General features: G+C 37.1%; 1 protein-coding gene across 2 annotated transcripts in view; it reads right to left on the bottom strand.

Moving 5' to 3' along the window:
• Window positions 1–12,986, bottom strand: part of DPYD (dihydropyrimidine dehydrogenase) — a 346,955-nt gene that overhangs the window by 242,587 nt on the left and 91,382 nt on the right. For both annotated transcript variants that reach the window (XM_065072591.1, XM_065072592.1), the window contains one exon: window positions 4,523–4,684. In XM_065072591.1, coding sequence (XP_064928663.1) covers window positions 4,523–4,684 — 162 coding nt within the window. The remainder of the gene's footprint in view (window positions 1–4,522; window positions 4,685–12,986) is intronic.

Genomic DNA, 12,986 nt, shown 5'->3' with positions numbered 1-12,986 from the left:
GTTGTAATACTGCAAACTTTTAAGTAGGACACTAGTGACAAAAGTAGGGCCTAGAGTGTCTCATTAAAGATTTTTCAAACCTACATAACAACTATACATTAATATTATCCCAGTCCCAAGAAAGCCCATGGATCTAGGACATTGCGGAGACCAAACCTCAAAATCTCACGAATCCCACCACTAGAAAGGACACAGAAACATTCACGTATATGCCTTAAAAAAAAAAATAAATAAATAAATAAATAAAAAAATACACACATGCTGTAGGGAAGTTTATATAACTAGTCAAAATATCATCAATCCATTCAGCGTTGGCCTGAGAAATCAGAAGTCCTCAGATTCACACTCTGTAGACTACACCATCCCCTTCAAACAAGCCTAAAATTTTATAATTGATTATTATAGGTTTCAACATGACTTAAAAGAGAAAAAAACCTAAAGATGTGTTAAAATAAATACTAATACTGACAAATAGAGTTTGTTTTCTGTTTGTCCTGATGCCTTAGCTCCCAGAACAATCTCCCTCTTCTGATGCAGCAATGCCATCTGTGCCGGCGATGGTGAGGGGCCCAGGCAGACACCCCAAGGTCACCCAACTGCCGGAGCTGCAGCTCCACAAGAACCACCCTCTCCCCACACTTAGTTAGGACTGATCAGAGCTGTCAATACGCAACTACAAGAGGGACCCTGAGCCCAAGGGTGCAGCGCACCCCTCCACAGCAACCCCTCTGGGCAGACGCTGCTTCCCTGCCCGTGGTGGGCTGGGGAGAAGGGAGGCTCTGCACCAGAGCGGGACCCTCAGCACAGCCCACCTCCCACTGCTCTGCTGAGATGCCCTGAGGTTAACAGCAGGTCAGCTGGTACAATGCATCTTTCAGGAAAAAAAATATCAAGTTTCCTTTTGCAATTTCTTTCTGCTGAAACAGCAGCCAGAATACATCTCCAGAGAGGAACAAATCATGAGAACTGTAGCTGGCACAGGAGTCACAGTACTAAATGATCTAGTATCTAAATCTAGTACGCAGCAATTAAAAGAATACATTTTCTATTTAGCTTGTGCTACTCCATTTAGAATGATTAACTAGAAACACAGGAGAACCTTTAGATTCAGTAATGTCTATTGAGAAAGGTAAGATTTTGAGGGCTTCTTACTCATGCTACAGCAGACAATGTAAACAGATCATGCTTCTTTTTTACTGCAAGCTTACACACTTGTACTTGAGTAACCAGTAATTTTAGTCTATTTTGTGGGACTGACAGTCATACAACTCATGCCTGTATGTATTGTCACTGCAATCTCAGTATATTTTCACTGAATTTGTGTTCCAAAAACAGAGATGTTTCCTGATTCTAAAGTACTTGGGCAAAGGACATAGATAAAGACATTAATATAATTTTGACCTGTGCAGTAGCAGGTGTAACCTACGCTTGACACTCATCATTTATAATAGTGAGCTTTTACCCCGTTATTCTCTAGACGCAACAGTTGCCGTGGTAACTGCATCCCAGTATACACATTCTACATCACAAATACAAACGGACATTTCATTTTTTTCCATTTGAACAGTTAATTGTCAAAATACACATTTTTTCAGACTGGATTACAAATTACTTTAAGAATAAGCTTAACATAGTTACAAAACTATATAGATATAGAAGGGTAAAAGGAAAATGCAGGAGGTGTGAGGTACCATTTTTTTGTTCTACTGTATGCAAGACAAATATTTTACAATTAGGGAGTTTTATCTGCAGTATGAACAGATGATCAGTCATTGTTCAGAAGCACAAAGGGGCATACGTCATACCCATATATTTTCCATTTTAAACCACACTCCTGCTTTACTGCAATTTTATCTTTTATCTCAGCTAGCAGTTGTGCCTTTCCATTATTGTTCGCCCTCATAACGCATCAAGTATATCATCCTCAGACTAATTCTAAGGAAAATAAGTCTAAAATGGTTTTATGCACAATGGAGTTTTCAGTAAATAAGCCCCTGTGGGACAAACTATTACATACTGCATGAGAACTACCATGCAGCTCTCATTAAGAGTAACACAAGTTGCACGCCTAAATTACACAATTTGCTAAGTTACTTTCATAAGTAAAGCTGTGAACACACTTTGTTTGCAGTATCTGGGCCAATTTTTCATCAGCAGTAGTACCTTATGATTTTCTTCAGTACTTTCATCTATATTTTTTTAATGGTTGTTACCTGGAAGCACTCATAACATTGTATTTCTTTCAACTATACATACTTACATAGTAAAATCTAACCGAATGAAAGCTAAAAAAAATTATTAACTACAAAAGTGACTGCCTATTATTACTAATTATGAGTACTACGATACATACAAATTGTTTGTTAAATAGCAATAATTCTAAAGGTTATTAGCAACAAATTTTAACATCTTAGGATACTATAAAATAGTAAGGATAATAAAATTTACTGAAATCTTATTTTTGTTAGAGTTCTATATAGAACTGTATAACAATTTTATTTTGTTAGAATTCTTGACATTAATATCACTTTGAACAAACTTGAAACATTAGGAGCAAAGCCATTCTGAGTTATTCATCCTCTCTGCAGTTTTCATATCAATCATTGTGCTAGCACTGAGCTTTTTTAATAGATTTCTAAAGATTTTTGAAGAAAAATGGCAGATATTTAGCATTATCTATTAAGCCATAATTCCCCTCTATTAATCATAGCATTAGGGCTATAAGGAGACACAAATCAGGTTTTAACATATATTACTTGCATTTGGTTCCTAAACAGTAATATTTCACTATTGTATTTATCATCTACTTGACAACTGCTTAATCTTTCTTTTTTCTTTTTTTTTTTTTTTTTTTAAGCAAAAAACCAAAACTTTAGTGCACATCAGAAGACTTTACATATAAGGAATAATGGCCATTAGAAGAAAAGCTAATAAAATTGCCTCTTGACTGATAAAACCCAACTATTGAATATACACAGAGAAAAATACAGTTCAGTATCTCTAGCCTCACCCTGTAAATGGGAACTTTGGTCCAAACTGTACTGATTCTAACACTTGTGTTTTGGAAAATCAAAGTGGATAACAACTTGAATGACAGAGGGGAAAGAAGGTTTCAGCAACAGCTAGCAGGGAAGTTTAGCAGTTGCTCCAGAAGCTTTACAAACACATAAAGAAGAGAAGAACTGCAGCAGGTAGCAATGTTTGCTCATCGAATCATGACCCACAGCTATTAAGAAGGGAGTGTGAAGTGTATGAATGACAGCAGAGGAAAAAAATTGCCTTATAGACAAATCATCTGTTACTTCCAGACTGATTCGCATTCCTCAGGCTTTGTAAAGGCGACTAGAATTTCATTGTATGTTTGTAAATATGATCAGCCAAATGACTCAAAATACAGAAGAGGGACAAGCTCATTAGTTAAGGACTGCACAGAAATGTGCAATCAAACACATGCATATGTCTTTTTTTTATACAGCCACATCTTCCGCACTTGTACAGAGACCAAAGTCACAATTTTTACCCCAAGATACCTCAGACAGATCAGACAAGGTGCCAGCTGAGACCATGAGTTTGGTATAAATTCTCCATTTCCTTAAAGGAAGTTAAGGAATAAGCAGCAGCTTCTGCCTTTCTTCAGATGGAAATTGAAACACTGAAACTTTACACTCACCAATAATGCACATGCACCTCAATAGAAATTCTTGAGAAGATTTCCTAACATCAAGCAGCAAGTAACAACTTTTGATTCAGTAGCCAAAATATATATATACCTTTATGAACTAATAAATTTACATGTATGCACATGTGTGCACCTATATCTCTTCTAGACTCCTACATTTACTACTCCTATATTCAGGAATAGTTACATTTGTACAGTCATAAAATTACATTCAGCTCTTTGAAGGCAACCACGAGGCTGATGTAGTCCCCTGAGAAAATTAGTTGGATACCCCTTAACTAGACAGATGCACATTGACATACACATTTTTCAGGTCAACCTGAAACTACTTATTTACTTGTTTTTAGCAAAACAGGACAGTAAAGAGTTTAAATAATCTGAAACATTTCCTTTGCTGCTGCAAAGGCAGCACAAATGCACCCTAATTCTGCTACAGGTTCTACCCAACACCCAGGACAGTTCCACTTCTCCTTAACATGCAGTTACAGATGCAGGTGCATTTGATCTTTTTCCTTATGCAGTCTAACTGAGTAATATCCAAGACTTCACCCGGCTTAGATAAATCTTTCATTATAAAACAAATTGTCTCAACTAATAGCGTTTATAAGAAGTTGCTTTGTCCACAAATAATGTTCCTTATGTTCCTGCAAAGTACTCCATTATGGAAAGCATGTCTAAGGTTCTGAATGTGCTGTAAGAAAAAGGATAATTATTCTAACTTCCTATGCCTTTATTTTTTTAGTACCAACATTTTTAAAAAATAAGTCATTAACAAAGGAAGCCACTCAGACAATACTCATTGGTACATACAAAGGATTTAAAACATTTGCAAGTCCTACCTACCTCAGTGGCAAACTGCTGCAATCCACCAATATTAATTGGTCCCTCCTCAGTGGCATATAAATTGCAGCCACCAACACAGAGATCTGATGTTGGGCACACCATTCCACATGTCAGGCCAAGAGGATTGTCAGAAAGAATCATTTTGGCAGCTCCATAGTAGTTCTGGGGAAAAAAATAAAGAAAAAAAAAAGGGGGGGGGGTGTGGAGAAATGGGGGAGAAGGGGAGGGGAAGAAGGGGGAAAAAAAGAATCAAAAAGAGTCACATACCAAGGAAGCAAAAATTCAAGATAAAATACAAAATATATATTACATCTTATGCAGCATTATGTCAAAGACACTGGAAAGAAAGTTGTCAAAAACACTGATTATGCAAAGATAAAACTTTGAGTTTTAGCTTGCAAAATAATCAAAAGTGTCTTCAGTCTGAGTAGGTCGTACCATTTTTATTGGCTTAACAAATTTAAGTTTGAAAACTGCCTGCATGATGTACATGTAAATACTTTCTCCATTTCCAGGTCAGTTGGGCAGCAGCTGAGTGGTAACCCTTGTTGAAGGTCTGACTAGAAAGTGTCGGTTAGATTATCAGTTCCTTCTGGCAAAGGGAATGAAAAGCTGACTTTACACATCCATTCACACCATCTCTGCAGATGTGCTTGTCCTTCACCCCAGATCAGTAGTGCCAACTGTCCCAGACCCAAAATGAGAAGGATTCCTATGTAGCTGCCTGTAGATATTGCACTATTGAATTATCTTCAAACTTTTTCCTCAACCATATAGCGATCAGGGCAAACACTTATATTCCTGTTTCCATAAACAGCAAAACAGTGAAGTGATTAAAGAAGCTATGTACAATCCATGGCTTCACAGATTCTCAATATTCAGCTCACATCTTCAGAAAAGGAACATTTTGCAGATACATGAAAACCAGCAAGATTTCTTTCCATAATAAAAATCTATGAAATGGACATTAGCAAGCTCCCAGTGCCTTATGCTATGAGAAAACAACCCCTGTTTGCTCTGGTTGGTTTTTTAGACTGGATAATTCTCTTAAGAGTGAGCATCATTGGAAATATCAGCAGTGAAATGGTCTCATTTAGAGGGAGAGAACTACTGATGGCAGTTCTGAATTTGCATTATGTCTGCATTAATAAAATTATGGGGTAATTAAAACAATCTGTTTACAACCTATCTCTTCTTCTGTATAGTTAATATAAACTTCATGTAATTGTAGACTCTAGTTCTTTCTTCATTTTACCGCTCCTCCCACTGACTCCAAAAGCCTCATCAAATAAGTCCATGAAGATGTTTTAATGCTAGAGTTCCCTTAAAGGCCAGAAGACAATCCAGTGCCCCTTAGAAATAGCACACAGCTGAGGTTTCACAAAAGCTTCTTCGGTGAGGGATCTCATCACTAATATGAAACTGCTTTTTCTAACAAATATCTTTATCTCTCTGTCCCAGGCCAGTTGACTCAGAACAACCAGAAGATGTAGCATTCAAACTATGTGAAGTCACAGCAGATGTTATGCAATACCTGTGACTTACTGTCTGTCAAATAGGCTAGTGTACACATAAGTGCTTATTCAAAGCAAACGCTATGCCACACAGAGCAAGTTATGAATAAAAAGAGCAGTGTCAAGATCTGCCAATATAACCAAAAATGGGCAACAAGACTTTGGTTTGGGAGGTTCAGATTCACTAAAGACATTTTAAAAGGATGAGCAAAAAATTCTTAAAGTTAAACCAGATGCTTTAGACACGGCTAGAGATTTTCAAGAGAATGCTAATGTTTAAGAAATGTCTTTCCAGATGTAACTGGACCTTTTGCTTATAGATGCTGGTCTACTGCACAGCATGAGCTCCTGTCCGAGAACAAGCCCGTCTGCAACCTCCTGATACCCAGGGGGCACAGTTCAGTGCTGTGGGCAGGACTTCAGGAGTCCAGCTCTGAGTTCCTTTCTCTCTCTGTCTTTCCATTCTCTTTCATCATTTACCACACCTCTACTGCATTGATTTCTTTTCTAATGTATCAAACATGATTAGAAGAATGTTTTCCAATACTTGACATATCTGGCAGGGAAATACAGTATAGTCTAGTAAGTTACACTAAGTGGTGTTATACAAACTGCATTACAAAATTGCAAATCACCGTGTTACTACAGTAATAAATAAGAGTTTGTAGTATATGTACAGTATCTGTAATGTTTAGTTACATGAACACTTTGTGCTCAAAACATTTTTAAGCTGAAAACATGTATTAATGATCATTACATTTACCAATAACATTAGGGGTAGAATATTCATTAAATATTCACGTTTTATAAAAAGTATTGATCACTTTTCTTTCACAAAACCAGGCAGTAGTAGGCTGCACACAAAATAGACATAAGATGCAGACCTGGCAAGCTGGTAACTACACACCACATGTTATATGGGAGAAAGGATCTGAATTAAAGGGAGGACGGCTTCATTAAAATGACAAAGTCACTCCAGGGCGTGGAACAATGCAAGCTACCTTAACAGTCTGGAGTAATTTTTTTAGATGCTGAAATAATAAGATGACTCAGTTGGCTAGTTTCTTACAGACGTCACAAAGGGAGAAAGTCTAAAACTAGAATGTTTCTGAATTTTTTTAATGAGGTAAACGTCTGATTGTGCCTTTGTTCATAGAATCTTTTTTCCTGTGAGGTTCCTTGGAAATAAATTAATCTATCTGGATAGGATGTTTTGTGGTTTCCTACATCAAAATGTCAATAAATACTACATTGCTAACACAAGGAACAAAAACAAGCCTTACACAGACATCAATAATCAGCAGAAACCAGGCAGAGGAGGATCTCCACATGTATCATTTGGAAGCATTATATAATTTGCATGCAAATGAGACTGTTTTTTACTTGAAAAAAACCTATTAAAACACATAGGATCAATACTGAGAGACCAGAAGAAATTGCATTTACTATCAGGAAATCCTTATAGCATCTTTTCTTTCAATTCAATTCAATAGCTTTTTATATAAATTCATTATGCATCAGGGTGTTTTGATATTGCAGTTTTCTCAAAACAATGAGGAACATGCATTATTATGCTTTGTGTAATAAAAATGAATACACTGAATTCATCAGGATTTTGGGACAGAGTGAATACTTTAAAAGAATAGAAGAAAAAAGTGATAATATTCTTTTCATCTGGGTTTAGTTTAAAAAAGGGGAAACATAGCAAAAAATACGGGAAAATATCACCTCCTTCTATCCTAGTTCATGCTCTGCAATGGCTTGAAAATTTACTCAAGATGTATTGGATTAAAATATTTTCACATACTGAAGAGCTTCTATTTAAAGTATGTAGTTATGTAAGTAGCATTTTTCACATTGACACACAGCAGTTCAAATATAACAAGAAACGCCCCCAGTCTGTCAGCCCCCCCCCCCCAGATATCTTCCGAAGAAGAATGAACAAAACATAACAGCAACTTATCAAATCATACATATTCTATATTATAATGCTGATGATTTTTAATCAATCCAGAAATCTTTCACATCATTTGACTTGTGTCATCATAACAGGACTGTAATTTCACACAGTGTCACTATCTTCTTACGAAAAAGAACGGAAGAAATATCTTGTACTGTCATTTTGTCCTTTGTAGTCTAGAATGTGAGAGATTCTTTAATTGACATAGTGTCATCGCAAAAGTCTATTCTACATAATTACACTATGGCAACTGAAACCAGCTGTCAGCCATTCCATTACACTAAGTACAAACAGACATCTCAAGAAAAGTCACTGTTTCAAGTGCATCAATTTAACACCATTACTACTTTTTCATTTTAATGGTTTGTTGTTTTTTTTGTTTTTTTTTTTTTTATTTAGTGACCTGAAATATACAAAGATTAACAGAAAAAGCTGAATAAAACAGTACTTTAAAAAAAACCTGTGGCCTCAAAGTAGTACTTAAAGATTAATTGTGATGCATATCTGTATATCATTATTACCAATCATCTAGCAGCTTTCTGACTTCCACAATCCTTCATTGTATTAAGAGTATCCCACTTACAGTATTTTACATATGAACTGTGACTCATGATTTTCTACAGCCTTTGCAATGGCATATAGATGTCCTTTGTTAATTTACTCAGAGTTCCTCTGGCACAGAAAAACTATCACTCACTTTCATCCACCTGTCATAATCCTATGTCTCTCACCACCCTTTATCCTTACAATCTTCATTTCATTTTCTCTTAATGATCCCACAGTTTTGGTTCTCTTGCCTTCTTTTGTCTACCCACTTTTTCTTATTTCTCATTTCCAGTATATTGCCACAAACACTTTTTTCTTTACTCCCTCAATCTCCCAAACTTCAGATTCACCCTTAACACTTGTACCCATCTCTATCCTCCAGTTTGTTCCCTCTCCCATTTCTCCCTTGAAAGGGCAAATTTCTCTCTTGGAAAAAAAAAAAGCAAACAACCAACCCACCCCCCCCAAACACACAAAACCCAAACCAAACAAAAACCCACACAGCTTTCCTTTGTTTTCATTTAAACCTAAACATTTCTCTGAAATCTTACAACTTACTCTTGTGTTCCACAGTTTTCTCTGTACTCTTCCTAGCATTCAATTCTCTCTTCCCTATCTTCCTGACAGCATTCTGCACATGGACATGCTTTTATCCAGAGGGCTGCATGTCTTTGTTGGTTTGGGGGTTTTTGTTTGTTTGTTTTCTGGTGGATTTTCTTTTTTTTCCTTTTAAAATGCTGGCCACCAGAAGGCTTACATCCACCTATGAAGTCTGTTAGAAAATGGTTGATGCAACAGCTCAGACCAGTTTGTCTTTATTATGAAGGGATACGAGAGAAGAAGGTCCTTCTGAACAGGAAGAAAACTGTTGAATCAATGTCAGGAATCACTGTAATAACAGCCAGTAACAGAGAGCTGCAGCAAAAAACTGTGATTCTTGAGTACCGATAACACAAAAGATACTTCCGCACCCCCAGTTCATTACAGACTCAGCCTTTACAGGCTGAGTCCCTCACTCTTTATGCCTGTGCCATATTAACACAGCTTCATCTCCCCCTGCTTAAACTGCACTAACAGTTGTCTTTCAACGTGACTCAACCATAAAGGTTTCTGATACCAAAAAGCTCCAAGAGCATCTCACTGAACATTGCAAAGGTGAGCATGTCAGCAGCTGTTGCTTTCTCATGGGCAGCTCTGGCACACACTTCTGCCTAACAGGAGGAAAACCAGACAGGCTGCAAGTGTTCAGCCTGAGAGCTGCTTCTGGGGAGCTATGGGATTTTCTGCTGGTGTATTTTCTGCCTGATTGTGCCACTCTTAAAGGATGATGGGTGCTGGAGCTCCATTTTTGCAAGTCCTTCTTGCTTTGACACATCAACACAGAGAAGGGAAGACACAAAATCCTGAAGTCCCTCCTGGTACTCCTTCAGGAGTAGAGGGCGAAGCTTTCTCCTGCAGCAGCTGAACACTTATTTTTCTTAGTTTTTTGGTTTGGTTTGTCTTTTTTTTTTTTCCACTTTGCAACATGAATGCTGTACTTAAAGAGAGGACAGCTGGAAGTCGGAATACTTGTTTGCCATCTACTGATGTTTAGAAACAAAAGTAGTAATGTGTGCATGGTGAATCTGAAGTCTGGGCTCTTAGAGACACAGTTGCAAGCAGTCTGTAAGAATCAAGAAACACTGACTGGGAAGACACAATAGAATAGATTGTACCTTTATAAAGTGGAGTTGTAATCCAGTTTGTATGGAAAAAGAGAAAGGAAGTTGTGGCCTAAACTCTGCAGAGTCACAGCAGCTAACACAATACAGTATAAGTGACATCCTTTTTCTCAAAGGGGCTCAAGGCTCATTGAGTCTGGCAATTCAATTACCCTCTCAACCCAGAAACAACCCCTCCTCCCCAGTCCCTCTTCTACTCCTGAGCTCAGGTCTAATGGCAGAACAGCTACATTGTACATGGCCTGTAAATATCTAAAAAGCCTCAGGCTTTAGAGAACAAAAATCCCTGACCTTTTATGATTGCTATAGCAGTTTTCCAACAAAACAAACTACATACAATAGAGCTCTTAAATACCTGACAAAGTAATTCATTTTCAGTACGCTGCTGTCTAAATACCCTGTATTAATAATGAATCATGTTTAAACAAATACCTGCATGCAATACTCCTTACTGCTTACACAGGAATAAGAACAAGGAATTTATTGAACTGAATCTCCTCTAAACAAGTAGAAGGGTAACCTGCTGAACAGAGTTTCTCAAGTAAGTGATGAAGAAAGATTGAGAAGCAGAAGAGGGACTTCAATACACCTAGAAAGCGTACCCTGATTTCCTGGACTTACTGACCTTAAGTACCTGAATGTTCTACACTTCAGCCATCTATTTCATCTAGAAGCTACCAGACATATTTAAAAACTCTTGGAATAGAAAATACATTTTATTTACAAGGTGAAAACAGCAAAAAAGACTTATCATTTTGAAAAGAATTTTCAACAACATGTAAAATATCCTTAATAATGTGAAGTAAATACTTTCATGAAAATAATACAAAAATATTCAGCAGGCAGATTGTTGAATGATAACCAAATGATTATTTCAATAAGAGTATAGGAAAATGCATAACAAAGTGAAAAAATACTTAGTGGTTCAATTAAAAAGTTTTAAAATGATAAGTCACAAGTTGTAGTTTGGTTTTCAAAAGCACACTGTTCTTGTTTTCTGCCTGATCTAAAAGTGTATGATGCACATACCCCAAGCACCACAGGAGCAGAATGAAGGAGGGGAGAGGACACTGCAGGAGCAGTCACAGTAGTGGTCTCATACAAACTCTGTCACGGTCACAATTTCAGATGAATGGTTTCAACTTTTGGTACCGTTCTCAGCTTCCACCTTTTATCTATTGTTTGCTTTGCAGAAAGCAAGGATTTTCATAGTCCAGTAGTGTAAAAACAGTAGTACATAACTATACCTAGAAAATAATCTATTAATAAAGGATACCAGAAGAATTTACTATTAAATTTACTGTTACTTTTTCTGAAGAACAGAATTTGGTATAATAGAAGCATTTACTAGCAAAGGTACCAGAAACACATTCATCAAAAGGAAAATTCAGCCTAGCAGACTGCAGCCATCAAGTCCAGGTTGACTTCCTTCTATGCACTGTTTATTTCCCTGAAAAGTTGCTTGGTACATGAATTACAGGAGGCATAGCAATTGACATAGAGGACACAAATACACAGGACTTTCTAGCCTTGTTTCTCAGCCCATGACTTCAGCTGTTTGCTAAGCATATCTGGTCATGGGTTTTTCTCACTTGCATTTCTTTTTGTTGGCTTGGTTTTGTTTTCTGACTGTTTGTTTTTAAAGTCAGCATTAAAGCTGTTGCAGAGAAGCACTTTCACAACCATGCTGTATTAGATTTATTCCAATAGGGCAAAGAGAGAAAGCAAAAGGTAAGACTGTAGGTAAACTCACACTTAAAACTACATTTCACAGATGCAGTGCATGAGGCAAGCAATTTCCTACCCTAATATCTTGGCTAGTAGAAACTGACTACCTGACTTTTTATAGCTTCCTGTTGTGAATGTTACCTGCTGTCTATGCAATTGTCAGGGATCAACATGAGGTAAAAGCAGTTACCAAAATCATTGTATAGCACTTATAAAAACTAGTTGCAGAGTGAATATAGAAGCTATTGACAGATATGGATATAAAGGCTATAAGTACATTTCAGAAATCTAAGATACCTGGGCTTTTTCCCTAAACAATGTTAAATATCCTAAGAGAATAGTAGTATACTGCAATTCTTTTCTAAAGCAGGATTTAGTGGTAAAACAGCAAGTGATCAGGTCACCTGCTCAGGGCAAAACCACAGTCTTACCAAGCACCTGAAGCTTCCAAGATGATTTAAAACATCCAAAACTCTATAGGATTGACTTAGCTCACTGACCATCTGACAGGTTAAATCTGGTCTTATTCAAAGCTGTAAGAGTGTACCCATTGGCTTCAGCAGGGCAAAGACATTATACATTTGATGCTATTTCCCAGTATTATTGCAATACATTTGCCAAAATACAACTGTCAAAGCTCTGCAGTCACCCTACCTTGATTTTCTCTCCTCTGTAATGGATCACAGAATTCACAATGAATCGGATGTTAAAATGACTTACGCTTTCTGCCAGGTCACAAAAGGGCATCATACTTCTGAGGCTATCGAAGCCTAAAAGACCCACCGAATTTCTCATTCCAGGATGCTGCTTGTGTCAGTTCTTCTGACATCTTCTGTTGCAGTCTTCAGTCCATCTTCCCTGGTTCCATATTCCAAGCTTTTCTGTTTTGATAATCAGGCCCTTTTTCTTTCCTGAACAACACATCACCCTATCCTACGCAAGGCAGCAGCATAACTAAGCCCTAATAAGACCATCCTAGTGAAATACTTCCATAA

Source organism: Columba livia, chromosome 8, assembly GCF_036013475.1.
Source record: "Columba livia isolate bColLiv1 breed racing homer chromosome 8, bColLiv1.pat.W.v2, whole genome shotgun sequence".
Taxonomy (NCBI): domain Eukaryota; kingdom Metazoa; phylum Chordata; class Aves; order Columbiformes; family Columbidae; genus Columba; species Columba livia.
This window is presented reverse-complemented; position numbering and strand designations above follow the sequence as displayed.